This window comes from Debaryomyces hansenii (assembly GCF_000006445.2).
Source record: "Debaryomyces hansenii CBS767 chromosome A complete sequence".
Taxonomy (NCBI): Eukaryota; Fungi; Ascomycota; class Pichiomycetes; order Serinales; family Debaryomycetaceae; genus Debaryomyces; species Debaryomyces hansenii.
The window spans coordinates 435,516-460,220 of NC_006043.2; the positions used below are offsets into that span (position 1 = coordinate 435,516).

The 24,705-nt window shown below is 35.5% G+C and overlaps 10 protein-coding genes across 10 annotated transcripts; 6 read left to right on the forward strand and 4 right to left on the reverse strand. All coding sequences in view use genetic code 12, as the record gives it.

The window, feature by feature from the left end:
* Positions 1-170: 170 nt before the first annotated feature.
* DEHA2A05302g (DEHA2A05302p) lies at positions 171-1,658 on the forward strand (the record flags this gene model as incomplete). Its single annotated transcript, XM_456552.1, has 1 exon — positions 171-1,658. The coding sequence occupies one exon, from the start codon at positions 171-173 to the stop codon at positions 1,656-1,658; it is 1,488 nt and encodes a 495-aa protein (XP_456552.2).
* Positions 1,659-2,430: 772 nt separating this feature from the next.
* Positions 2,431-5,816, forward strand: DEHA2A05324g (DEHA2A05324p; the record flags this gene model as incomplete). Its single annotated transcript, XM_456553.2, has 2 exons — positions 2,431-2,517; positions 2,637-5,816. The coding sequence occupies 2 exons, from the start codon at positions 2,431-2,433 to the stop codon at positions 5,814-5,816; spliced, it is 3,267 nt and encodes a 1,088-aa protein (XP_456553.2).
* Positions 5,817-5,902: 86 nt separating this feature from the next.
* DEHA2A05346g (DEHA2A05346p) lies at positions 5,903-7,711 on the reverse strand (the record flags this gene model as incomplete). Its single annotated transcript, XM_456554.1, has 1 exon — positions 5,903-7,711. The coding sequence occupies one exon, from the start codon at positions 7,709-7,711 to the stop codon at positions 5,903-5,905; it is 1,809 nt and encodes a 602-aa protein (XP_456554.2).
* A 220-nt stretch (positions 7,712-7,931) lies between these two features.
* Positions 7,932-9,056, forward strand: DEHA2A05368g (DEHA2A05368p; the record flags this gene model as incomplete). Its single annotated transcript, XM_456555.1, has 1 exon — positions 7,932-9,056. The coding sequence occupies one exon, from the start codon at positions 7,932-7,934 to the stop codon at positions 9,054-9,056; it is 1,125 nt and encodes a 374-aa protein (XP_456555.1).
* A 183-nt stretch (positions 9,057-9,239) lies between these two features.
* DEHA2A05390g (DEHA2A05390p) lies at positions 9,240-14,609 on the reverse strand (the record flags this gene model as incomplete). The annotated part of the gene is made up of 1 exon (XM_002769937.1): positions 9,240-14,609. One exon carries the CDS (start codon positions 14,607-14,609, stop codon positions 9,240-9,242), a length of 5,370 nt encoding a protein of 1,789 aa, XP_002769983.1.
* Positions 14,610-15,689: 1,080 nt separating this feature from the next.
* On the forward strand, positions 15,690-17,351 carry DEHA2A05412g (DEHA2A05412p; the record flags this gene model as incomplete). Its single annotated transcript, XM_456557.1, has 1 exon — positions 15,690-17,351. One exon carries the CDS (start codon positions 15,690-15,692, stop codon positions 17,349-17,351), a length of 1,662 nt encoding a protein of 553 aa, XP_456557.2.
* Positions 17,352-17,557: 206 nt separating this feature from the next.
* DEHA2A05434g (DEHA2A05434p) lies at positions 17,558-19,984 on the forward strand (the record flags this gene model as incomplete). The annotated part of the gene is made up of 1 exon (XM_456558.1): positions 17,558-19,984. The coding sequence occupies one exon, from the start codon at positions 17,558-17,560 to the stop codon at positions 19,982-19,984; it is 2,427 nt and encodes an 808-aa protein (XP_456558.2).
* A 175-nt stretch (positions 19,985-20,159) lies between these two features.
* DEHA2A05456g (DEHA2A05456p) lies at positions 20,160-20,828 on the forward strand (the record flags this gene model as incomplete). The annotated part of the gene is made up of 1 exon (XM_456559.1): positions 20,160-20,828. One exon carries the CDS (start codon positions 20,160-20,162, stop codon positions 20,826-20,828), a length of 669 nt encoding a protein of 222 aa, XP_456559.2.
* A 50-nt stretch (positions 20,829-20,878) lies between these two features.
* DEHA2A05478g (DEHA2A05478p) lies at positions 20,879-21,547 on the reverse strand (the record flags this gene model as incomplete). The annotated part of the gene is made up of 1 exon (XM_002769939.1): positions 20,879-21,547. The coding sequence occupies one exon, from the start codon at positions 21,545-21,547 to the stop codon at positions 20,879-20,881; it is 669 nt and encodes a 222-aa protein (XP_002769985.1).
* Positions 21,548-21,797: 250 nt separating this feature from the next.
* On the reverse strand, positions 21,798-23,747 carry DEHA2A05500g (DEHA2A05500p; the record flags this gene model as incomplete). The annotated part of the gene is made up of 1 exon (XM_456561.1): positions 21,798-23,747. The coding sequence occupies one exon, from the start codon at positions 23,745-23,747 to the stop codon at positions 21,798-21,800; it is 1,950 nt and encodes a 649-aa protein (XP_456561.2).
* Positions 23,748-24,705: the final 958 nt, after the last annotated feature.

Sequence of the window (24,705 nt, forward strand, 5' to 3'; positions counted from 1 at the left end):
CGGGTTCATCCGAAGAGCTTTCACTATCAAAACTTTCACCAAAATTTATATAAATATAGGCAATTGTGTTTCGTTCGACAAGTCTGAAGGCTAATATCGAGAAGATAATATAGGAAGGTAGATATTATTCAAACCTAATACTCGATTTTTACCGGAAGTCGTTATATATAATGAGTGAATCAAATGAAGTTGACATGGCTGCTATGAAGCCTATTCCATACACTTTATATTATGGTACATTTATACATACCCCTAATTTAGGAGAATTGAAGGTGTGTCTTAAAACTTTGGTCGGAGTCAATAAACTGGGAACAATTGACTACATTCATGAGAATTACGATCATGATGGGCAATCGGCTCTCGAATTTTTTAAACAGGAATTTAAGAAACAGGGGAACCAACTCGATCCAAGCGAGTTGCACTATGTCGACATTTCTGATGATGCTACGAAGTTCTTCTGTCCGGGGTTTGTTGATACCCATATCCACGCATCACAGTACCCAAATGTAGGTATTGGGTTGGGGTGCCAATTATTGGATTGGTTAAAAAATTACACATACAAGTTAGAAAACGGATTTACTAACCCAAAAGATGAAGAATGCATGAAGTTTGCTTATGATGTATACCATAAGATCATTAAGAAGACCCTAGAAAATGGTACTACTTGTGCTTCATACTTTACCACCATAGATCCTCATACTACGATGTTATTTGCCCGTTTACTCTTAAAACTTGGACAGAGAGGGTTTGTAGGAAAGGTGTGTATGGACTCGAATGATGTCTTCGAAACTTACCAAGAAGATCACGATGATTGTGTAAAATCTATGGAATTAATCACCTCATACTACGAGAATACCAACCCAAAAGGCGAACAATTGATAAAACCTATTGTTACGCCTAGATTCGCCCCTGTTTGTTCACTGGGGTTATTAGAATATTTAGGTTCATTAGCTGCCACCAAGGAATTGTCTATTCAAACACACATTAGCGAAAGTCACAACGAGATTGAATTAGTTGCAAAGTTATTTCCAGAATTTGACAATTACGCCTCAGTATACGATAACTTTAAGCTATTGAACTCGTCTACAATATTAGCTCACGGAATTCACTTAAATGAGAAAGAACGGAAATTAATTAAAAGTAGAAACTGTTCTATTTCTCATTGTCCTACATCAAATACGTTTATTGCCAGTGGGGAAGCCCCAGTTAAAAAGTACTTGTATGAAGACAAAATAAATGTGTCAGTAGGATCAGATGTTTCTGGAGGATACAGTCCGTCGATTTTGGAAGTAATCAAACAAACAATCTTGGTATCGCATCATCTCTCAATTAAAACGAGGAATGAAACAGCATCTGACCCAAAGCTTTCCGTGGCCGATGCGATTTACATGGCAACTCAGGCTGGTGCAAAAGCAGTGGGTTTAGATAATATAATCGGCTCGTTTGACATAGGCAAGAGATGGGATGCTCAGTTGATCAACTTGAACTCTGCTAATTCTAATATCGATATTTTCCCTTGCAACGTGCCTGACTTGAAGAATATCAATAAAGACACAGAAACTGGCATACATAATTTGTTGGGAAAATGGATCTTTTGTGGTGATGATAGAAATTGCGTTATGGTTTGGTGTAATGGAAGACTTGTGATCAACAAGTAGTTAATTTGTTTGATTATTTGTTTCATTTCTTTTTTTGCTAAAATTTTTAACCTTTAGAATTATTAATTAATATTATATACACTGATATATCAACGGCATATATCCATGAAGTTTAGCCTTTCTACTGTCTATAATGACTAAAACTACAATATCAGAAAGTTGGGTGCAAATTCGCACCTAATGCATTTTAGTACCTTTACTACTAACGTAGACGATAGAATCAAGTAACCGTAAGGCTTTGAACAAGCAACCAGTGTAAATCCAAGTATATGCTTTATAGCCTAGTTATGAGGAGATATTCTACCTAAGACTGAATATCTACTTCTAAAACAAGAACAGGATCACTAAACCTTAATACTCTAAATTAAAACCTGAGGGGCATCGGAATTATAATTCAAGGTTTATAGTACAATAAGAAAAAAGTACCGGTTATTTGGTAAACCTTGAAGACCTTTGAACAAACTAGTTCGTAGAGATCCGGTATTTAGTTAAAACCGCCCACCAAATGCATGAGCAACTTCAACATACTTCTTCCTACATGCGAGCTACCAATGAAGTTAGCATAAAATGAATTGGTATATATGAAGGAGAAGATTAATACTACTATTCAACGTGTATCTGAAGTGTATCTGAAGTGCTAGCTTCTGTCAAGTCTAAATATCTTGATAAGAACAATTCATCACGCTTACTCATTAATTTTCACTACGCGCTTATTGAAAAATTATTTGATAACAGTTCAAGTATAAAACCAAAACTTTACACAACTATTAAGATGACGGTGCCCGCTTCTGATGGGTATAGAGGCACCAAGAGGCGAACAGAAGAAGATGAAGAAGGTGGTGATATGTTTAATCCAATGGTATGTTATTTCCAGGGCAGATCGACGACGAATCAAATTACTAACCCAAGTAGCGAGAACAAAGTGTATCTGACTATATGTCTCAAATATTAGAAAGTAAACGAAGAAAAATGACTCAGAAAGGGTCAGATGATTCGGAATCAGAATCAGAATCAGATAGCGATGATGAGCTTGAAAATGAAGATCAAGTTGACAGCTCTCCTGCCAAAGCCGGTGTAATTGAAAAGATTATTTTAAAGAACTTCATGTGTCATGATTCTTTTGAGTTGAATTTAGGTCCTCAGTTAAATTTTATTATAGGTAGAAACGGATCGGGTAAGAGTGCAATACTAACGGGTATTTCCATAGGCTTAGGGGTTAAGGCTTCTGATACCAGTAGAGGGTCATCTATTAAGAATTTAATCAAAGATGGGAAGTCTACCGCTAGAGTGACAGTAGTCTTTCGAAACGAAGGTATCGAAGCTTATAAGCCAGAAGAATATGGATCTAAGATTATTGTTGAAAGAAAAATTCAAAGACAGGGTTCAAATGGATATTTCATTAGGTCCGAAAACCTTAAAACTATATCCACCAAAAAGTCTGTTTTAGATGAAATATTGTATAAGTTTAATATAGCTATCGACAACCCGTTAGCGTTTTTGTCACAAGATAAGGCAAGAGAATTTTTAACTCTGACGACTGATAAGGTTAAGTATGATTATTTTATGGCTGGTTCCTTAATTAATGATATTATAGAGAATTATAGAATAACAAGTGGAAATATCGTTGAAGTACAGAACAAGTTAAAACTTGCAAAGACACATTTAGACGTTGCAACGAAGAATTATGACGAATCTGCTTCATTGTATAATAAATTTAAGAAATCCGATTCCTTAAGAAAACACTTAGAGCTTATTCACGCTAAGATATATTGGTATAATGTTACAGTAATAGAAAAGAAGATTCAGAAATACAAAGATCAGTTACAACAAGCAAGTCACGATATTGAGGTGATTGAAAAGAAATTTGAAGAAATTGAACAGAAATCTAATCAACGTGAACAAAATGTGAAAAAATTGGAAGAGAAAAATATCGCTATCTCAAAGGAAATTGTAGAATCTCAGGACTCTTATCAAGAGATTAAAATGACTTATCAAAGGTTGAAATCCGGTATTAATGAGGTTATTAATGAGATTAAAAAGGGGGAAGAGGATATCGAGGGATTTCATAAAGATATCGAAAGATGCCAAAATATAATAGCCAAGGAACAACAAAGGATCGACGAGATTAATGGCGGGTCGAAAGAAAAACTCAATGATAGTTTAAGTGAATTGAAAGCAAAACTAGAAGATTTAGCCCAAGAAAGGGAGAGAGTTCGATCCGAACTAAACGAAGCTGGAAATTATAACGATTCAGAATTACTAGACTGCGAAAAAAAAGTTAATGAATCCAAGGAGATAGTATCTACTCTTCAAGAAAAGAAAAGAAGAATCTTAGCATCACAGAAGGATAAATATTCACCGTGGGGAAATAATATAACTCATTTGCTAGCCAATATTAAGGCCATAAATCAATGGCATCAAGAGCCTATCGGTCCAATTGGATCACTTGTCTCAGTCAAAGAAGAATATTCTGATTGGCGTGACTTGATAAATGCCTCGATCGGCAAGACTCTTGATTCTTTTCTTGTTTGTGATGAACATGATAGGAAAATTTTAAGTGATCTTTTCAAAAAATATCGTATAAATAAGAATATCATTACGAGAAGGTTTGAAAGCTTTAATTTTGAAGATGGAATAGCTTATGGCCATACCACGTTCTTAGACATTTTATCTATAGAAAATGAGAATGTACTATACACTCTTATTGATTTAAACAGTATCGAGAAGAATGTTATATGCGACGATAGAAATAGAGCTAGAGATCTTGTTACCTATCCCAAGATCTTGAACGTTTATTCTCTTTTGAATAGTAAATCAGGACAAAGATCAAGTGGTGACAGAAATACATTCAAGATTGACCCTATTTATTACAGACTCAATGAACCACATAAACTATCTAACAAATCTCAATCGAGCACGAACGATATTAAGAAAACAGATGAGCAAGTCGATGAGGAAATTGTGAAGATACATAAGTTAGAAAGAAGAAAACGAGAAATAAAAATGAAATTACAGAACGAAAAGCAGAATCTAGAAAATAGATATGAAACGATTCAAAAAGAAACTAGAAGGCTAAATGACGAACTTTTCAAAATTGAAAATAGTCTTAACGAAAATGGTGATTTATCTAAAATTGAAGCTTTGAAGATTCAAATCGCGGAAGACGAAGCTCAGGCATCTCAGAAAGAGGGTATTTTAGAATCATTAAATGAGGACTTAGAGAAGGATCGCTCGCAGTTCATCACGGTAAGAGAAAATATGAAGAAACTCAAACAAGAAATACAAGAGCAACTACAACTACAAGAGGATACCAAGAAGGCACTCGTTGAATGTGAAATTGAACGATCGGCCATGCTTTCGGAAACTGAGCACTATAAAATGACGACTTCCAAACGGCGAGATGCAATGGTTGTATGTGAAACTAAGATCTCACAGGGTAATGAAAGGCTAGCTCCTCTTGTTTTAGATGCAGAAAGTAAATGCCCAAGAACTCAAGTTAATATAACAAACGAAGATACCAATGAATCTATTAGCACGGAATACGAAAGGGCTCAAGAGGCAGTCAAAGAAGCCGAAAAATCAGTTGGAAGGTCTTATCAGGAAATCCAACAAGAATTATTAACAAATAAGGACACCAAGGAAGTCTGCGAAGAAAGAGTAATAGACTTAGATAAAATTTATCGATCATTATCGGATGATTTGAATAGTAGATTTAATTATTTACATACAACAATTCTAAAGAATATCAACGAAGCATCTTCTTCTTTTGAAAGATCTTTGGCATTAAGAGGGTTTAAAGGTGAGTTGAAGTTTGATTTTGGCGAGAAGAGTTTAACCATGCTAGTTCAAACCAAAGGCGACTCTAAAAAAAGAACAGTCGAATCCTTATCAGGTGGTGAAAAATCATTTACTCAAATAGCATTATTATTAGCTATTTGGAAAGTAATGGATTCTAAAGTACGTGGATTGGATGAATTCGATGTTTTCATGGACTCGGTAAATAGATCTATTAGTATCAAGCTTTTATTAAGTGAATTGAGAAAATATCCGAAGTCTCAATCCATTTTCATTACTCCTCAAGATATTGCAGTAGTAGGTGATTTGGACAGTAAAGATGTGAAGATTCATAAAATGAATGACCCAAGAAGTGATAATTAATTTACGAATGCTATGTACAATGCTTATTTACATGTATATAATATTAATGATATAATAGTAATTATAATAATGAAAAGGAATAATTTTTAATCCCTCATGCGAACTAATTTAGAATACTTAAGTTCGTTTGCAGTTGAGCATAGACTTTTCAACTTATTGAATTGTGGTTCATCTATGAGAATGGTAATTGGACTATTAACCGTAGACAAACGTAAGAGATTGTCTAAGTAAACCAGTATTTTCTCTAAAGTAATACCTCGATATGATAACATGGTCGAAATGAAAATTTCATGAAGTTTCATTGAAAACATGTTAACGTTTGCTCTCTGATTGACGCTCTCCTGAAATAGTTTTATTTCATGAAGTAACTGGTATGTTTGCTCAGCTTCATTAAACTGGGTATAATCACTATCAATATCAAGGCTGTTAAACCTATGTTTGCAAGCTTCAAATAGATAAATGAAGTCCTCCTCTCGAATAAGAACATTTGAATAAACTTTTGGATAAATCTTGGGTAATTTAACTAACAACAGAAATGCCTCATTTATATATCCTAACTCACACAAGCACGAGTTGATAAATATGTGTAGCATGAAATGACATCCTGATATATAGTTCATTAACGAATCGAGACGTTCTGGTCCGGAGTTGTTCATTAAATGTTGAATATTTGAGTTTATTAATGAGCGAAAATAAGGTAAATCGCTTAATCTCAACGATCCATCGACAACAGGAATATAGGAATGACCTGGATATGTATATACATTTCTTTCTTCATCGGGCCTGAATAATTTCATATTTAACTCTTTTGATGATGCCTCTTCTTGAAAATCTAGGCTTGTCTTTATTTTATCAGGAACCTGGGATATGGAATCATAATTATTGTTCTTGATATTGTCTCTTCTCCAGCGAAAATGACTAAATGCAGACATTTTAGGCGTTGAAATGCTTTCATTCTTCTTATAGTTCCTATGCCCCTTGAAAATAAATGCGAGAGTACGAAAATGCTTAAGGGCTTCCCCCAAATTACCTTCGTTACTGTAGGCTTCTACAAGTGAACACCTTAACGACTTGTAAGTATCTGCATGCCCTGAATACGAGTAAAACCGCTTATGGTAATTTAATACGCCGTTAATTCTCATAGGATCACGGTTGTTCAGGAATATCAGACCCAATTTCTCTAACAATGAATTTGCAACCAAAAAAGGGATATAGCTATTCTGAAAATTAATGCCTGTTGATTCTCCAGAACGAGTTTGATGGTTGTCTATAAGTTCGTGGTATATTAAGCATGATCCAAGATAATGCCCCAATTCACAGGTCTTAGATATATAATACGACCATAATTCATTACTCAAATTAAAGTTAGGAATCTTGTCAAGAAGTATATGCAATAAAGTAGTAGCAGCACTTATGTTCTCTGCTTTTATAAGGTTGAATATGAAAATCTCTAGCAAATTGACATTCAATTTGTGATGTAAGTTTTCGACTATGAATTGATAAACTTCTGCTTGATCAGAATTATTACTGCTGAGAAGCAATTGGAGCGCAATATTTTGCTTAAGACAATCTCTTATTTCATTTCTGTTCAATTTTTCTAAGTACTCTTGTACGTATGTATGATAATGATTTGGAATGTTGGATATAGTTTCAAGGAAATCATTCATGAGATATGAGTCGTTATTATCGATGGGAGTGGTATAAAAAGCACTGTCAAGTATACTTCTAATAGAATTACGATCTGGATTTTGTTTTACATCATTGAACCTGTCGTAGTATTGACCATAAGTCTTATCATTTCTGTAGTTGTGAGATTGGCATAATTCACTATATGTCCTTTTTATATTTGATACTGGAGGTTTTAAAAGTCTCTTTCGGAGGTACCTGGACCACATCACCTGTTAACTCAATCGGGGAGTCTTTTTACGAAATCTATCCTTTGTTCCCACTATTGTATGGCCTCTAACCAGAGTTGTACTTGTTGATAGTTGAAAAATTATTTAGTACCGTTCTCGATTACATAATCTCGATTATCACCAAAATTTATTTGAAAAATTCTTCAAGTATTGACAATCATAATAGAACAGTCATTTAGTACAGAGATATACGTAAAATATGTTCAGGACATGCATGGCTCGGTCGCAACGAGCCATTAGAATACAAAATGTATTAAGACCTAATATTTTGTCCGTAACACCGGTTTTTCTTAACCAAACTTCGACGGTTCGTTTTAATTCCACCAAATCGAGTGAAATCGCTGATAAAGTGTCAGAAATCAAAAATGAATTAACATCTTTTGATCACCAAGCAAGCCCTACAGGATATGTCAGTGACATGACATCAGATCAATTAGGGTATTTAGACTCCATCGGGTTAGCACAAGGGTACGGGCCAACTGCTCTTATTGAACGTTTATTAGAATATTCACATGTCTACACAGGTTTACCATGGTGGGCCACAATTATCGTTACAACTGTTGCAGTTAGGTCTGTTATGTTTCCATTATATGTAAAAGCATCCATTAACGGGGCAAAAATGGCAAAAATCAAACCTGAATTGGATCAAGTTATGCAGGAATTAAGAGAAGCAGAAAACCCACAGGAACAAGTCCAGGCTGCTCACAAAAGAAAGGCTTTAATGAAAGATAATGATGTGCATATGTCGCACCAGATGTTCCCTGTATTACAATTACCAATTGCTTATGGGTTTTTCCAAGGGTTAAGAAAGATGGCTAATCACCCAGTTGAAGGCTTTTCTACCCAGGGTAATGCGTGGTTCGCAGATTTAACTCAAGTCGATCCATACTGTGGATTGCAAATTATCTCTGCCGCTGTAGTTGTTAGTATGGTAAGATTAGGTGGTGAAACTGGTGCAGCTGCCATGAATCCAATGATGAAGAAGGTTATGACTTATGTTCCAATTCTTTCTATCTTTATTACTAAGGAACTTTCAGCAGCCGTTGTTTTGTATTTTGCGGCCAATTCAATCTTTTCGTTTATCCAGGCTTTGGTGTTGAGAAATAAATACTTCCGTAAGTTTGCCAAAATGCCGCCAATTGTGGCTCCAGCATCGATTCCTGGTGCAAAACAACCCCCTGCAACGGTTAGTGAGTGGTGGAAAGAATTCAACCAGAACATGAACCAAAATGTCGGGAAGAAAATGAAAGAGTCTAATACTAAATTAGGAGCTATCCATAAGAGAAAGAGTGGAATTAGTAATGGGTTTATCAAGAAACATTAACTAGATTGTAAATAGCCAACGAAGAAACTGTTATTATAGTAATATATGTTTAAATATATACGAGAAAATGAAAGAATTCAAACCAGAAATATGTATTTCGTTATGTATAAATTAGGTAAAATAAGTGAACTGAATGTTAAAAGAAAAAAAAGGGTCCTGATGCATATATAGTAGAACCATGACTTACGATCCATCTTGGAATACATAGTCATAGTTAGTAATTAATTTCTCCAAAATGGAATTCATGAAACCAAAGTTGTTGATTAAACAATCTAAATTGCTTGCTTCAGTTAAGGCCGGTCCAATTACGGTAGCCAAATTTGATGCAGTCATCTTATTATGTTCACTGAATTGTGAAACTTTTTGTAAATGCTTTAATAATAATTTTAAAGTCTGATAGTTTGGGGTAGATAGGTTTTTTAATATTTGCCTATAATTTTCAATAACACTTGAACTATCGGATTTCTCAGGCGATTCTTTTTCTAGAGTAAAAAAACCTTCGATTACTTGATCAATCAATAGAGCATCGGGTAATTCTCTAAAATAAGATTTAACACAGCTTGCTAGGGTATGCGGATTATAAGCCCTTTCATTGAAGCTTATAGTTCCGGTTTTATCAATAATAGATTTGACATGATTTAACTCACTTACTGACGAGCTGATTCTATAAATTCCGGTATCCTTTATGCCTTCGTTCTCAATCTCTTCAAATATGACAACCAAAAATCTAGGTACTAATGATTGGTCTCTGTTGCATACAACTTCAATTGGAATTCCAAATGTACTGCAAGAATGATTAGCTTTAAGATTTAAATTCTTAGAATAAAACCAGTGTCGATTAGCGTAATTTAATTTGACGAGCCAATCATTCAATTCACTCTCATTAGGTGCTTGAAAGAAAGAATCCTCATTTGGAGAATCAGAATCGATTTTGAATGCGAATGGCAAGGAATACACTGGGAAGATCTTCTTGTTTTTCAACGGGATAATTAAAAATGCCTTTTGCTTTGGATCAGCATATGATTCTACATTAGGCAATTCATTGGAACTTATGATCCTTTCTGATGTACTTGATGCATTTAAAGAAAATGGCCTTGATTTACTGAATATTCCACTAATCTTAAACCTCGAAGATGAATTTGACTTATAAGACAAGGATTGACGCCTCAAGCTGGAACTCGATGACTTCTTTGACAAGGTGTGCATTGACGAAGTAGGGTTAATGCTCATATTTGAACCACTGCCATCCCTCATATGTTTCTTTTTATTATCTAATGCTAGAATCTTATGTTGATCATGTAAAACAGACCGGAATAGCCTGGACCTTTCTTTATCTTGTCCAACAATGAAGTCTTTAATTCTTTGCCTATTAACTAGCGATTCATCCAATTTCAATAAGAAGTCAAATTCCCTGTTTTCATGACAATTGAATCCATTTGATTCTTGTCCATCAATGTCTTCAATACACAATTCTTTAATAATTTTGTAAATCAAATATCTCTTATTGAAGTTAATGATTTGTTTATGAAAGCTTGGGCATTTATTCGCTTCGATTAAATTCTCAATTATCCAGCCAAAACAAGGTAACAATGGTTCATTAATAGCAAAGTTAGCTTCACTAATATTTGTAGGTAATAACAGATTGATATCATCAAATGATAAATTTGATGAATCGTCATTTAAACTCATCGAGGCTTTTATCCATAAGCTGGCAAACAACCTACTTTCCGGCAAATAAATAACATTAGAAATTGCGGTTTCAATACAAGATGGAATGTTATCTTGGTCGCCCTCAAAAACAAACTGATTGTCACTCATTTTCATTTTAGAAATCTTAAGCATAAGTAACAATGTTTTCATACGATCTAATCGTTCATCAACAGTGATATTCAAATCAGATAGTTGAATTAACAAATAACTTCTAAACTTGAAGTATAATTTGAAAAGTTTACGGAAAACTAGCGGAAATTGTTTCAAAACTAATTGCTTTTCTTGAGGATCTGAAAGTGATTCGAAGAAATTGAAGATGTTCGAGATAATCATGTTATCATCGTTAGTAGAAGCCTTTTGGAGATTAAAGCCTAGCAATGAATGCTTTTCGAATTGGTTCTCTAAAATTTTATAGATTTTTATCCAATCTTCTGTCTTTATCAACTTATAAAATGTAGTCAATAGTTTATTGAATTTATGTAAAAATTTCTCCACCTTATTTAAATTTTTATGGCCCGGTAAATTTCTATTAATTGGAACATCATGTAACGAGTTACTAAATCTGAACTCTTTAATAAGATTTTCGTCAAACTTCAGCATTTCGATTGGCCTGTAAGTCTTTTTAATAAATAACTTCTTCAATTTCTTGTAATACTTCACTAAATTTTCGAATGCCTTTTCTAGGTGTGAATCAATCTTATTTGAATTATACCATTGCAAAATTTCATTGCTGAACAATTTCAATAATTTAATAAATATTTTTTTATTAATTAAATCATTCACAAAGTTGGAGTAAAAATTATTAATCAATACAATTAATACTTTTAAAATATTTGTTTGAATTTCTAGCAAAGCCTCATAGTCAACATTACCTAATTCATTTATATTGACAGAAGTGTCGAGGTTCCAGTTTGGGAATTCGAGCTGCAGCTGAATATCGACATTTCCATTTTTTATAAGGTATAATTTTTTCATAATTGAAATAATTGCATTACTTGAATTAATGAATCTGTGAGACAATTTATCCAATAACTCTTTAGTGGTTATGAAAGAATTATAGTTCAATAAAAATACAAATCTGTATTCTGACAAATTGATGGAAATATTTTCGTTAAAATATTTTGCATCAATTAATAACAAATCAATTAATCTATCAATAGAAGCATATTTTGGAATGTAACCACTGTGTGGAGAAAATTTCGACGAATCACTGGAAATAAGACTATAATTTTTGGAGCGCTTATTTTTATTAATAGGTTTTTCTTCATTTTGAATCGTAGGTTCTGAATTATCATTGATGTCAATATGATTGAATTTATCTGAATTCAAAATATCATCTACGTCAATTCCTAAACCGGGGATTTCATCATCATCGTCATCTTCTAATCCCTGCAAAGTTGATGAGTTGATAAATGATGATTCCAAATCAGTCACAAAATCGTCAACACGTAAGGTCAACTCGTCATCAATTACAAAATTATGCTTTATTACTGAAGAATCTAAGCTTTGAAGTTTGCTTTTCTGCTCTGACAGAATATTTTGCAAAAGTAAATCATCATATTTCGCTAGTGCGATCTTGAAATAATTATTATTGAATGTTGGAATCTTAGATGCCCGATCATCTCCTAAAGATTGTTGTTGTGATGATGGTAAAGAAATATTACTGTCATTTAACGGCGTATTCAACGAGCCCAGCGAATCGTTAGAATGAATCGATATACTGGAAATCGTTGCATTAGGACCGTCCGAATTAGCAGACAGGGTATCTATAGGCACTTTCAAGTACGATTCTGGTAATTCGGGCTCCATCAATAATGATAGTTTCATTATTTTTTCTAAATTAGTAGAATCACAGTTAACTTCAATCAATTTTAATAATTTTTTATGCAAATCAGTATTAATATTGGAAGAAGACGAATCTTTATACTTAGCAGGTAAGGGTTTAGTATCGTCACTATTAACTCCTAAGTATAAGACCTGGTTTAAACTTTCATTTGAAAAGATAAAGCCCATATTATCATATCTCCTCAATACATCATCATTATATTTAATAATTTCATCATAATTAGTTAAGCTTGACAAATACTCATTCCATCTGTTAAAAGAATAATTAATTCTTTTCCATATAGATTCCAACTCATTTATATCGGTGGAATGATTGTTCATGATTAAATCACCAAAATACGGTATTACATTTTCTTTAGGATAAATCTTACCCAAACCTCTTGGTGCCATTATATGGTACGAATCTCTGGAAGTAAAATCATCAAACTTTAAATTCAAACTATCAGAAGTTTTAGAGATTTGGTCACTATTAATCGAACCATTAACAAGAAATCTTCTGTCCAACTCAAATAAAACAGGCGACCAATCGTTTTTTAATAGTCTGATATAATCTGGTGAAACGAGATACCAAATTCTTGTTAGTCTCAAGATTGGTTGTGATAATATAATTGAAGCAATACCAAGCCATGATGACATGTTACCAGATTTTTCAAGGAAACAACCCAAGTCGATCCACTTCTCAATCAATCTGGCCTTTCTTTCTAAGAAATTATTGTTTTTACCGCTGATATTCTCAATGAACATATGGTTTATAAGTAAACGTGACAAATAGTGAATATGATGGTCATTATCAAAAATTAATGGATTTTTTTTATAGAAAAAGTCTTGTGCACTGTTATCTTTAAGTGATGAATATAATAGTAATGATTTATCGATGTTTGAGTTCCAATTCTTAAAAAAGTTCAAGTCTATAAAATTGATTGTCTTGGAAAAATCAATTACATTAATGTCGTTAATAAATACATTGGAATTCAAAGCATGGAAAGGATTTTCAGATGGTAGATCATAGGTAACCAGTTCGATTATAGAATTTTGTTTTCCCACCAAGTTAGTTTTAAATGCTTGTACCTTATGTACAATATCATCGTGCTGCAAGTTATCTGATAAAACTTCAATTATTTTCAAAATAATAGGGTAGACCTCACATCTGACTAAAAACCCTTGGAAGTTTTCTTCTATGTTGGATAATAATCGTAATATTCTTTCAGTCATTATCTGTGCATTGAATTCTCCTTTGAGTTTTGAGTCAAATAAGTTTGTTAAAAAGGATAAAACCAACCTTATTACCGCCCCAAAATCAGGAAACAATGGCAACGTTTCTATTAATTGGCCTGTAGATATAGTATAGAGAGAGTTGGTTTGAAACAACAAGAAGTGCACGAGGGCTTCGACCGTCGAGTCGAGTAAAAACTGGCGTCTGTCGAAATCATACTTCAATCCCGGGTGTGCCATGTCTATCCTGAAGAACGTCAATTGCGGGAATTCATTCAGAGTGTCTTCTTGCGCTACAGACTGCTCCAGCACCCCTGATTCATTATTATGGTTGAAAATATCCGGATGTTGATCGGCCTCTTCTGTCGCGTCGGCGAGCTGGAACCGTCTGGCATTCAACACCATTGGCTTGTACAAGTACATATGTGATCCCTTCAATTCAGCTCTATATACCCTCAACATGTTTTCGCTCATATCATGCACTGAACTGGTCCCTACCGTTACATTGAGCCATGCGTTCTTTACTGTGTGTTGATCGTAGTCGTTCTTTGCGAGTGTTGATACCGATCTCACCGAATTCTTGGTTCCCACTGTATAATCTGATTCCGAACTTTCAGGTATGCTTCCGATGGTTGAATTGGCCAATGTGGATTGATCATCTAAACCATCGCTTTCTCCATGGCCGCCGCTGGGCTTTTCGTGTTCTTGTTGTTCATTGCTTGAGTAAATCAGCATGAAACTCTTTCTTTTGTCCCGTTCTTTTCTCTGACTCCAGATCTTTCTCATCTTGACTATCTACTGTTAGTTGCAGGATATCCTCCTGTAGTGGCCTTCAAATAATTGTATGTTTAGAAAGAAATACTTGTGTTGATTCGGATTGCGCTTATTTAAATTTTGAGAAAATTTTGATACCGCGTATTGCCCAAGGAGGCTATTAGCCTTGACGAAGCTAACTGAATATCGAAATTATTGCTATTGTCTAGAAACGACCAACATGATCAATTATATACGATGTAATGGACGTCAATCTGTAGTGATGTTTACGCTTGGCGATTAGTTTAAGGTATGGCTACGAAGTTGGTTCTCAGAGTTACCAATTGGTCATATTGGTTGAAATATTATAACTAGTTAATACGATTGTTAGGTTATTAGATGTCTATTAGATGACTAGATACTACAGCTTGTCACACACTAAAGTCATTGAAACTACATATATAGAACATCCTACAACAGTTACGAGTATAATCAAACTAAATTTCACCACTAAATTTCACTGCTTAGTAAAACACACTACATGACTAGGGTTTTCTCTGATAACGTAAGGTACACGGCATGGATACACAAGCAAGTAACCAGTCCGACATTGTTGTACAATTTCAACTTGTATGTCGCATTGTCCCGTCAAGCTGGAACTCGTGCATCCAGATACCTCTTCATGTGCACGGAATACCCTGGCGTCGCAAACTAGGATGGAGACATGCGTCAGAGAATCGTCTACCGCAAAAGATACACGGCCGAGGGACAAGAACAATAGTGTATTTTCAACATAAATGTAACATGACTGCTTATGGGCTTGTGGGGCCTTGAACGAGGCAAGATATAATCGATTGCAAAATCAGATGGAAAGAATTGTAGCACGTACAAAAAACGCGTTAGAAGCCTTATGACTGGTGTAATAGAAACTCGGAGCACCAAACTATACGAAGAAGGCTGAAACGGCTTTGTCAAATGCCAGTGAAGTACGTATATACTAATGAATATGTCAAAGATCAAGGTCTATAGTGAACGGCAGTCGGGTAAGAGGTGGTGCGACTATCTGCAGGGAAATATGAAAAATTCATGTTTTTGGTACTAAATACCTAGTATATGGTATCTTCAAGAATGTGGATTAATAGAGCTAGAAGGTATGTTGTCGGTAAGGGTGGCATGAGTCTCAACCGCAAGTTAATGAGTACCAGTGAGAGTGAAACGGTAAATTATGCTAACAGGAAAACTATAATCGAACAAAAGCCCCAAGGGTACTATCCGCCCATTGATACAATCAGACCCAATGATGCTAAAAGAAGCCGTATACCGAACTTTAGACAGTCTTTTGAGATGGTAGATTTTGTTCAGTATCCTAGCAAACGGTATCCTGAGCTATATAATATAGAGGGTAAGATCACAAGTATACGAAAATCGGGGAAAGCGATGTACTTCATTGATTTGATACAAGACGGGGCAAAGGTGCAGATAATGGCCAGTAATAAGCTCATGCAAATGACAGCACAAGAATTTGATGATGCCCATGCGTTTTTCAGAAAGGGTGACTTTATTTCGTGTGTTGGACATCCCTCAGTCACCAACGTAGGTGAATTGTCATTAAAGCTATGTAGACCCATTAATTTAGCGTCACCGTGCTTGAATCTGATGACGATTCCCGACAAGATAAAAGATAGGGGTCTTATAAATAGTAACAGAGTTTTGGACTACTTGGTGAACGCCGATCTGAAGCAAAGGCTAATGATAAAATCCATCGTCATTCAGGCAATCCGGCAATTTTTTGTAAAGAGAGATTTTATGGAAGTCCAGACACCTATCCTTGGAGGATATGGAACGGGAGCAAATGCAGAGCCCTTCAAGACCATTCTGAACGCGTTGAAATCCACAGGGGATGGTAGCAAGTATTTACAGTTGAGAGTTGCTCCTGAACTCTGGCTAAAGAAGTTAGTAATTAGTGGATTTGATAAGATCTTCGAAATAGGTCAGAATTTCAGAAATGAAGGCATTGATCTGACCCATAACCCCGAATTTACCACTTGCGAATTTTACCAATCATTTACAAATTTGAATGAATTGATGATATTAACAGAAGAATTATTTGTGGAGATCTTTGATACATTAAAGGAAAAGAAGCTATCACTCGTGGACGAGCAACTACCATCACTTTCTGCATTGGCCAGTGGCACTTTTCCAAAGTACGAATTCATTCCTACATTAGAACTGAAGACCGGTGTTGCATTACCAAGCGAGTTGACTGCGGAAAGCTTGATTGAATATTATAACAGTATAGGTCTTGAGGTTCCCGTATTAAAATCTCCATCGAATCTCCTTGATAATCTCTCATCTATCTATTTGGAATCAATTTCTCAGGATACAAAAACTCCCATTTTCATATATAATCAACCTTCGGTGTTATCTCCTTTAGCCAAATCGGCAATACTTGACTATGACGGAAGAAGTTATGATATTTCTTTGCGCTTCGAATTATTCATTCAAGGTAAAGAATACGTCAATTCCTATGAAGAGGAAAATTCTCCATTTGAACAGTCTAAGAAGTTTAAACTACAACAATTGACAAAAACACAGTTTAATGATAATGAAATGATTATCCCTGATTGGGAATACATAAAGCTGATGGAATATGGTTTACCTCCTACGGGTGGATGGGGATGCGGAATCGATCGTTTATGTATGCTCTTCTCTGGGAGCGAAAGAATTGAAGAAGTGCTTTCTTTTGGTAATATTAGAGATGTCGTTAGACAGTAAATATATATACTTTGTACAACTTGCGATATATTTTTGTACATATGAAGCGTAGGTTTGTTCCCATTGTATTAATATATTTTGAACTCGAAATTTTTTTTTTCACCCGTCACCTACTTGAGATCGAATTTTATAAATTCATTCAGGACTGATAACAATAATATCAGAATATTTCTGCAATATAGCAAACGAAATAGGCTGTACATAGGATGGATTTTTACCAAAGAGAAGAGAACGATGGAGTTAGGTTTTCCTGGAATTGTGTTCCAAGGACAAAATTACAGCACCAGAGAAATGTTATTCCATTAGCCTCCATGTATACGCCGTTAAATAACAAATCCAGTATTCCAGTCGCTCCAGCAAATGATATGGTTGTATGTCGCCAATGTCGGTCATTCATAAATCCATATGTGACGATGACGGAACAACAACCTGATGTTTGGTATTGTCAGTTTTGTCAGTTTGCGAATAGATTGGGTCAGAACCAAGTAGCACCATCAGGTTTAAGCCCTGAGTGCTCAACCATCGAGTATTCAACAGGCAGATTGAGTAAGTTTCCACCTATATTTTTCTACGTTGTTGATACATGTTTCGTGGATGAAGATTTAGAAGATGCATATAGATCGTTGAAGGAATCGTTGGTTATTTCGTTGTCGTTATTACCAGAAAATTCATTAGTTGGGTTCATTTCCTTCGGTAAAAATGTACAAATTCACGATTTGTCGTCGGAGGGAATAGGAAAACAACACACGTTTAATGGTGGTAAGGAATATACTTTAGAGCAGATTCAAAAATCATTGGGTCTCTTAGCTGCCGGGTTACGCCTGCAAAGTAACCATAACTCTCAACATGATCCAATAAATGAACTTTTGGGACCAATCGGTAGAAAGTTTTTACAGCCTGTTAGTATGGCTGAATATCAATTGACGTCAATTATTGAAAATTTGGTGCCAAATAGATTTCCATATCCAGTAATGAAGGAAAGAGCTAGCCGTTCTACTGGTTCTGCTTTGAATATAGCGTCATTATTATTGTCAGCGGTCTTGGGTGATACTGGTACTACTGGAGGCCATATTATGTGTTTTGTCGGCGGGGTTTGCACTTTTGGACCAGGAAGAATTGCTAGTAACCAATTAAAAGAGCCTATAAGATCACATAAGGATATAGAAAAAGCACATCAGACATTACCATCTGTTCCAATAAACGGATCGAATTCCAAGCCTGACATTTCGTTAGTCAAAAGTGCTAAGAAATTCTACGAAAAAGTCACTAAACTGTTAGTGGCTATGGGTTTAAGTTGCAATATTTTCATTGGTAGCTATGACCAGATTGGTCTCTACGAAATGGATGAAGTTTGTTATAAGACTGGTGGTGTCGTAGTGATGAGTGATTCCTTCAATACTGCTATTTTTAAGCAAAGTTTTATTAAATTTTTCAACAAACAGCAAGAGGAAAACTCTGAGTATTTGGATATGGCATTTAATGCAACTTTGGAATGTCGTACTACGTTGGATTTACAAATCCAAGGGTTGGTTGGTAATGCCACAAAATTACCTTACAGAAAGGATAATCGATACATTGAACCAATTATTTCTAAAGTAAGTATTGGTGAAGGAAATACAAACACTTGGAAATTATGTAACACTAATCCTCAGTCAACTTATGCAATATATTTTGATAAGCTCGACTCGCAATCGATAGGATTCAGCTACGTGCAATATTTATTTCACTACCAGCATCCATCGGGTGAGTTAAGATTAAGAGTTACAACTGTCCCAGTGACAGTGATTGCTGATACTGATATAACGAACTTAGAGTTAGGGTTTGATCAAGAAGCGTCTATCGTGTTGATTGCGAGAGAATCAATCAATAAGTTGCAGCCAATCCACGAAAATTCAGATAAATCTCATTACGATCCATCTGACGTCTTGAAGCATTTAGACAAACTGTTAATTGACTACTGTACCAGATACGCGGTCTACACAAAGGGAATGCTTGAATCATTCCGTTTATCAGCTGCATTTGCATTATTACCGCAGTTTATGTACTATTTGAGGAGATCTCCATTCATACGAATTTTCAATAATTCACCAGATGAAACCTCCTTTGTGAGACATATCTTTATGCACGAAGATGTGGGAAATTCATTGATCATGATACAGCCTACATTATTGTCATACGATGTTGACAATTTTGGTGCTATCGACGAAGAGACTGGTGAGACGAACACAGAACCAGAGCCCGTTTTATTAGATTCCTTATCACTTGGTCCAAGTAAGGTATTGCTATTAGATACTTTCTTTCATATATTGATATACCACGGCTCCAAGGTGGCTCAATGGCGTAAGGCAGGTTACCATACCATGGAAGGATACGAACATTTCAAGGAATTCTTAGAGGCTCCTAAACGAGAAGCAATGGAAATCTTAATCGACAGATTCCCACTTCCTAGGTTCATTGATTGCGATGAAGGTGGATCTCAAGCAAGATTTTTAATGGCGAACTTAAATCCATCAACTAGCTACGCATCAAATCCAAACAACATGTATGGTGGTCAATTAGATGTTTTAACTGATGATACGAATTTACAGCTGTTCATGGATCATGTTCAAAAAGTTATTATCTTGAAGAAATAATAGTCGTTAACGATATTTAACTATGTACACTTAATAATAGACGTAAATATGTCCAATACACAAAATGAATTAAATTTTCGATTTGTAAAACTTTTCAGTATATCTAGACAACTAGATTAGTTTCTCAGAGCTTTCTGGGAAATACTAAGCTTTGCTATTAAAGTTACTATCGAGAATGAAGAGAAAATGGGCATCAAGTGATATTGAAAAGATCTCTGAGAAAGTATATAAGAATCAATCATTGCAAATTTTGCAAGTCCCCACATTTAAGGTACAGAAGTATAATGTCCAACAGTTGAACAAATTACAGATCCCACCGACGTTAGAATCAGTATCAGAATCGCCGAAGGCAACTGCGTGGGTGAGTGATTTGTTACATTCTATGTTCAATCTGACAGACGAGATAAAATTTGATGATCAAGACGAACCATGTACAAATGGAAATAACGGAGTAAAGGTGTTAGTATTTTTGGGTGCAATGGGCAAAGAGTACATAACGTCGATCAGGGGACAATTGGAACATTATGTGGACTCGATGATTTTTATTTCTTCTAGTTTGAAACTAGACTCTTGTGATGCTGGCCACCATTCCGATGATCAGCAGTGTTTACAATTATCGACATATTTCGAATTGATTGATCCACTAGGAGGGGGAGCATACCCATTAGACTACTTAGTAGTAGTCGACTCTCAAGATTATATAAGATGTAGAATACCTATACGGATATGTCGTAACAATTTTCACAGTCCACATGAAAAATTTGGCGTTGATTTGGAAAGGCTTCCTAGCTTGATTGAAGAGTATATGCAGCATTTTATGTCTATTCTGGCAATAACATATTAACCGTTTGTTACGTACATACTCTATATATATGGTCTAATATACAATAATATCTATTGCAATAGTGCTAGTCTTTCTTGTTCCAAATCCTTATATTGGTCCCTTTGGTTCTCGATTTCTTCTCTTACCTTATTAATATACACATCCAACCTGGCCAACTCGTCAATTTCGTCAGGCCTCACGTATTCTTGGTCTCGCTTGGATTCATCTGATAGCTTATATGGCAATAAATTCAGTGGCTTTTGCGTCAATATCTCGAAAACTTTTTCAGTAGGTTCTTGGAAAACTAGTTCATCATATAAGACAGAATGCACTTCGCCATTCTCTTTTGGTGGATGTTGGGGATTGAAAGGGTGTAATTTAAGACCATGGAATATCTGGAAGTTCTTTTCGTTAATTCCCAATTCTGCTCCCGAGTGGAAATGCAATTTTATTATTATTTCAAACTCCCCCCACCCGGTCTCTGTAACTTGATATGGAGGCTTTTCGATCGATCGTACCGGTGTGTCATACGTTTCATGTAGCTTGAATGTAACTTTTTTGATTAATGGGGTTAAATCTATGTTATCAAGAACTGGTTTAAAAAAAATTGTCCACTCATGTGTATGATCTGGTGGAGTTTTTTCTGTTCGTTTTTCGGGAGCAAGACGAACAGAGTGATTTCCATAAAGTACTGGAACCGCAATGGATACGTTTTTTATTCTCTTCGAGCTAGAACTCATATTATATGTACCTAAATGATGTAATAAACAAATCTTAATGGCTTTCTTTTGAAACTGTTGATAATTTATGTGCGCGAGGATCTCGATTTCACGAGCTCAAGTATTGAAGAAATGAATGCTTAATATATACAAATATTATTAGATCTAACAGCTGTACATGATTAAATTATACTGTGGATATATATATATTTATATTAACAAACCGCATTAAATATTTATTGAAAAAAAAGGTCCCACTTGTAACCTACAATTATATTTGTTTAACAGCAACTGACGGGACCGAAGTAATCAGGGCCAAATTGTTGACTTCCAGCACTTCTTTTTCATTTTCTTGACGCATCATAATGGCTCTCAACTTGCTTTCTTGTCCCATAATCTTGTGCAAGTTTCTAAAATGAACATAGAATAAAACAGTAAATACACCACCGACAATTGCCAAAGCTGCAAAATACCAAACCAAGTTTGGATCTTTCAATGCTGGACTGATAGCATCACCAATAGCAGCAGCTAAAGCAGTCGCAAGTAAGAACAAAGCCTGAACAAACCCTTTCAAATGAGGTGGAGCTCTAGTATAACCCAATTCATAACCAGAAGTATTAGCAAAACATTCAGAAGCAGCAGATAAGATGTATGGCATCACCAGGACCCAGGCACTAAATGGTGCTACTATTCCTTTCTCTACACATTCTGTAGCATGGTCTCCACATTCAATCTGGTTATAAATTTCTTTTTGGATTACTGCAGCTGCTACCTGAGACAAAGCTGCCAATAAGAAACCAAAGGTGATTCTCAAGACCGGTCTAAAGTCTATCTTCCATCTACGCAATAAAGGATAAATACCGTAATCCAATATTGGGATAAGGAAAATGATAGTGATTGGATTGAAACTACTGTAGATATCATTAGGCGTTCCATCACTAGTCAAAGATCCCGACTGTGCAGTTAAAGCTGGAGTTGCTCCGGTACCACCAGCATCACAAAGGTTGAAGATCACGAAGTAAAGGAAAACTTTGGAAATATTAACAATTTGCTTGACATCCAACACCCATTGGTCAGTCCAAGTAATTGGCTTCTTTTTCTTTGCAGAATAGTATTCCTCGCCTCTTGCATTCATGTTGGTAGGAGCTGCATAATCCCAAAAGGTATTGTTTCTGATTCTTTTTATCCAGTTTCCTCTAAACAGAACCTTCAAGATTTTGTTAGTGTTGACCATAACAGAGCTTTGAAGCTTTTCTTTCTTAAGTCTTGGACGGACGAACCAAAACACTGCTGGAATAATGAGATATATAATGATTGGAATGAAGAAAGCAAACCAAAATCCAATTCTTTGTTCGATGTAAACACTTGGAATAGGGAAAAGTGCACCAAGGTTTACGGACCAATAGAATACTAAGACCATTCTTTCCAATGACTTTTGACGGTCAACAATAACCTTTTCTCCTGATGGCAACAATTTAACCACATCCGACTCCTCGGGGTATTGATCCAACAAGAGTGGTAATAAATTAGGTTTGATAAAACCAGTACCAAACGCCAACGTAATGATACCGAACGCAGTAGGAACAATAGCATTGCCTCCCTCAATAACAGCAGGGATAGCAGCTATGACAAGTAAAATATGAGCAAAAAAACCACAAATAACACCAATCCAGATGGCTCTAAATTTACCAATTTGCGAATCAGCAACATAACCAGCATATAACGGAACAAGGTAGGCAACGAAAGTCAAAGTATAAGTAATGGCGGTAGCGGTAGGCACACCCAACCCTAAGGCACCAGGATTAACACTACCAGGCATAAGCTTACCAGTTCCGCTTCCCTCAGGCAATGGGTTGGTAACAAAATTACTTAAGAGAGTCTGACACGAATAGTACGAGGCTCTTTCAGCAAATTCGGCCACGCAAATCATATAACAGGCCCAATCAGCCCTTCCCAAAACTCTTCTCAACGAAGAAGCTTCCTGTTTAGTAGGCTTTCTTAACCCCATAGGATTATGATCATCGACAAAAGTGGTTGAGTAATTGTTCGAATCGTCAAAATCGTAGATACCTTCATCTTCAAACTCTTCTTTCGAGACGATAGAAGCATTATCGTGATTTGCGTTGAGATGAGTCTCCGCGACTTCATGTTCTGCCCTCTCGTCGACGCTATACTCGTCCTTACCTGGGTCTTTCTCATTAATTTCTTTCACGCTGGTCATACTTTCCTTTCAAAAGACTCCTAATCCAACATCAACATGAACATATCATTTTTGAAGATAATGCTTTATATTTTAAATCGAAAACTGTGGAGAGATTAACATGGAGCCATTCGATAAACGGCAAACGCGAAAGGTGATAAGCTCGTATCGCTCACGGCGCTGAAAATTAAAATACGATAAAGAGGGTTATCGTCCACTTCTTAATGTGGATAAGGATGGAAAGGCATCGGCGATCTGAACTTTAAAGGCATACTTATATGATGCCTTACAAAATTGATTTCTTCCCCATCTATTGGCCCCTGTGATCTTATCGCACCATTCGGTTGGCACATGTAAATGATAGCTGTCAAACAATATTTTTTTAGTTTGTGCCGCGTCATATAATCCTCCACAAAAGGTTCAAAACCTTTCTTGTTTCTTCTATTGTATCATTTGTGGTGAGCATTCGTGATGACGGCGATTTAACTTTTTATTTCAGATTTCTTTTAGCGACCGACGTTTATATTTGTTGTCTCAAGGGACATTCTTTGTTGATAACAATAGTAGTTGACTGATCACAATAAATTGATTTCTCTCTCTTCGTATATACGTTATTTACAAATAGACTAAGACTAAGACTAATGTAGATGAAGCCCTAAGCTGTAAAATTGAAAATAAGCGCAGTGGTAGTATATCTGAACTAAAAGTGCTATTATTTGAGAGACGTAACAATGTAGGGTATATCGTGTAAATATTGCTAATTTAAGATCAAATCGAGGTTTATTGAGGTTGCCAATAGTGGCTTATCAAGTCGCTAATCGGAAATGTGGTATTAACCTAAAAATGATCGTGGAAGTACCGAATTTGGTTGCAATAAGATATGATACTGTCGCAATACACTTTTCGTTATACGGTTGCAGAGTATACTTTTCCGTGGTTTCCGCTCATTAAAAAATTAATGATTGCAACACACGACTAT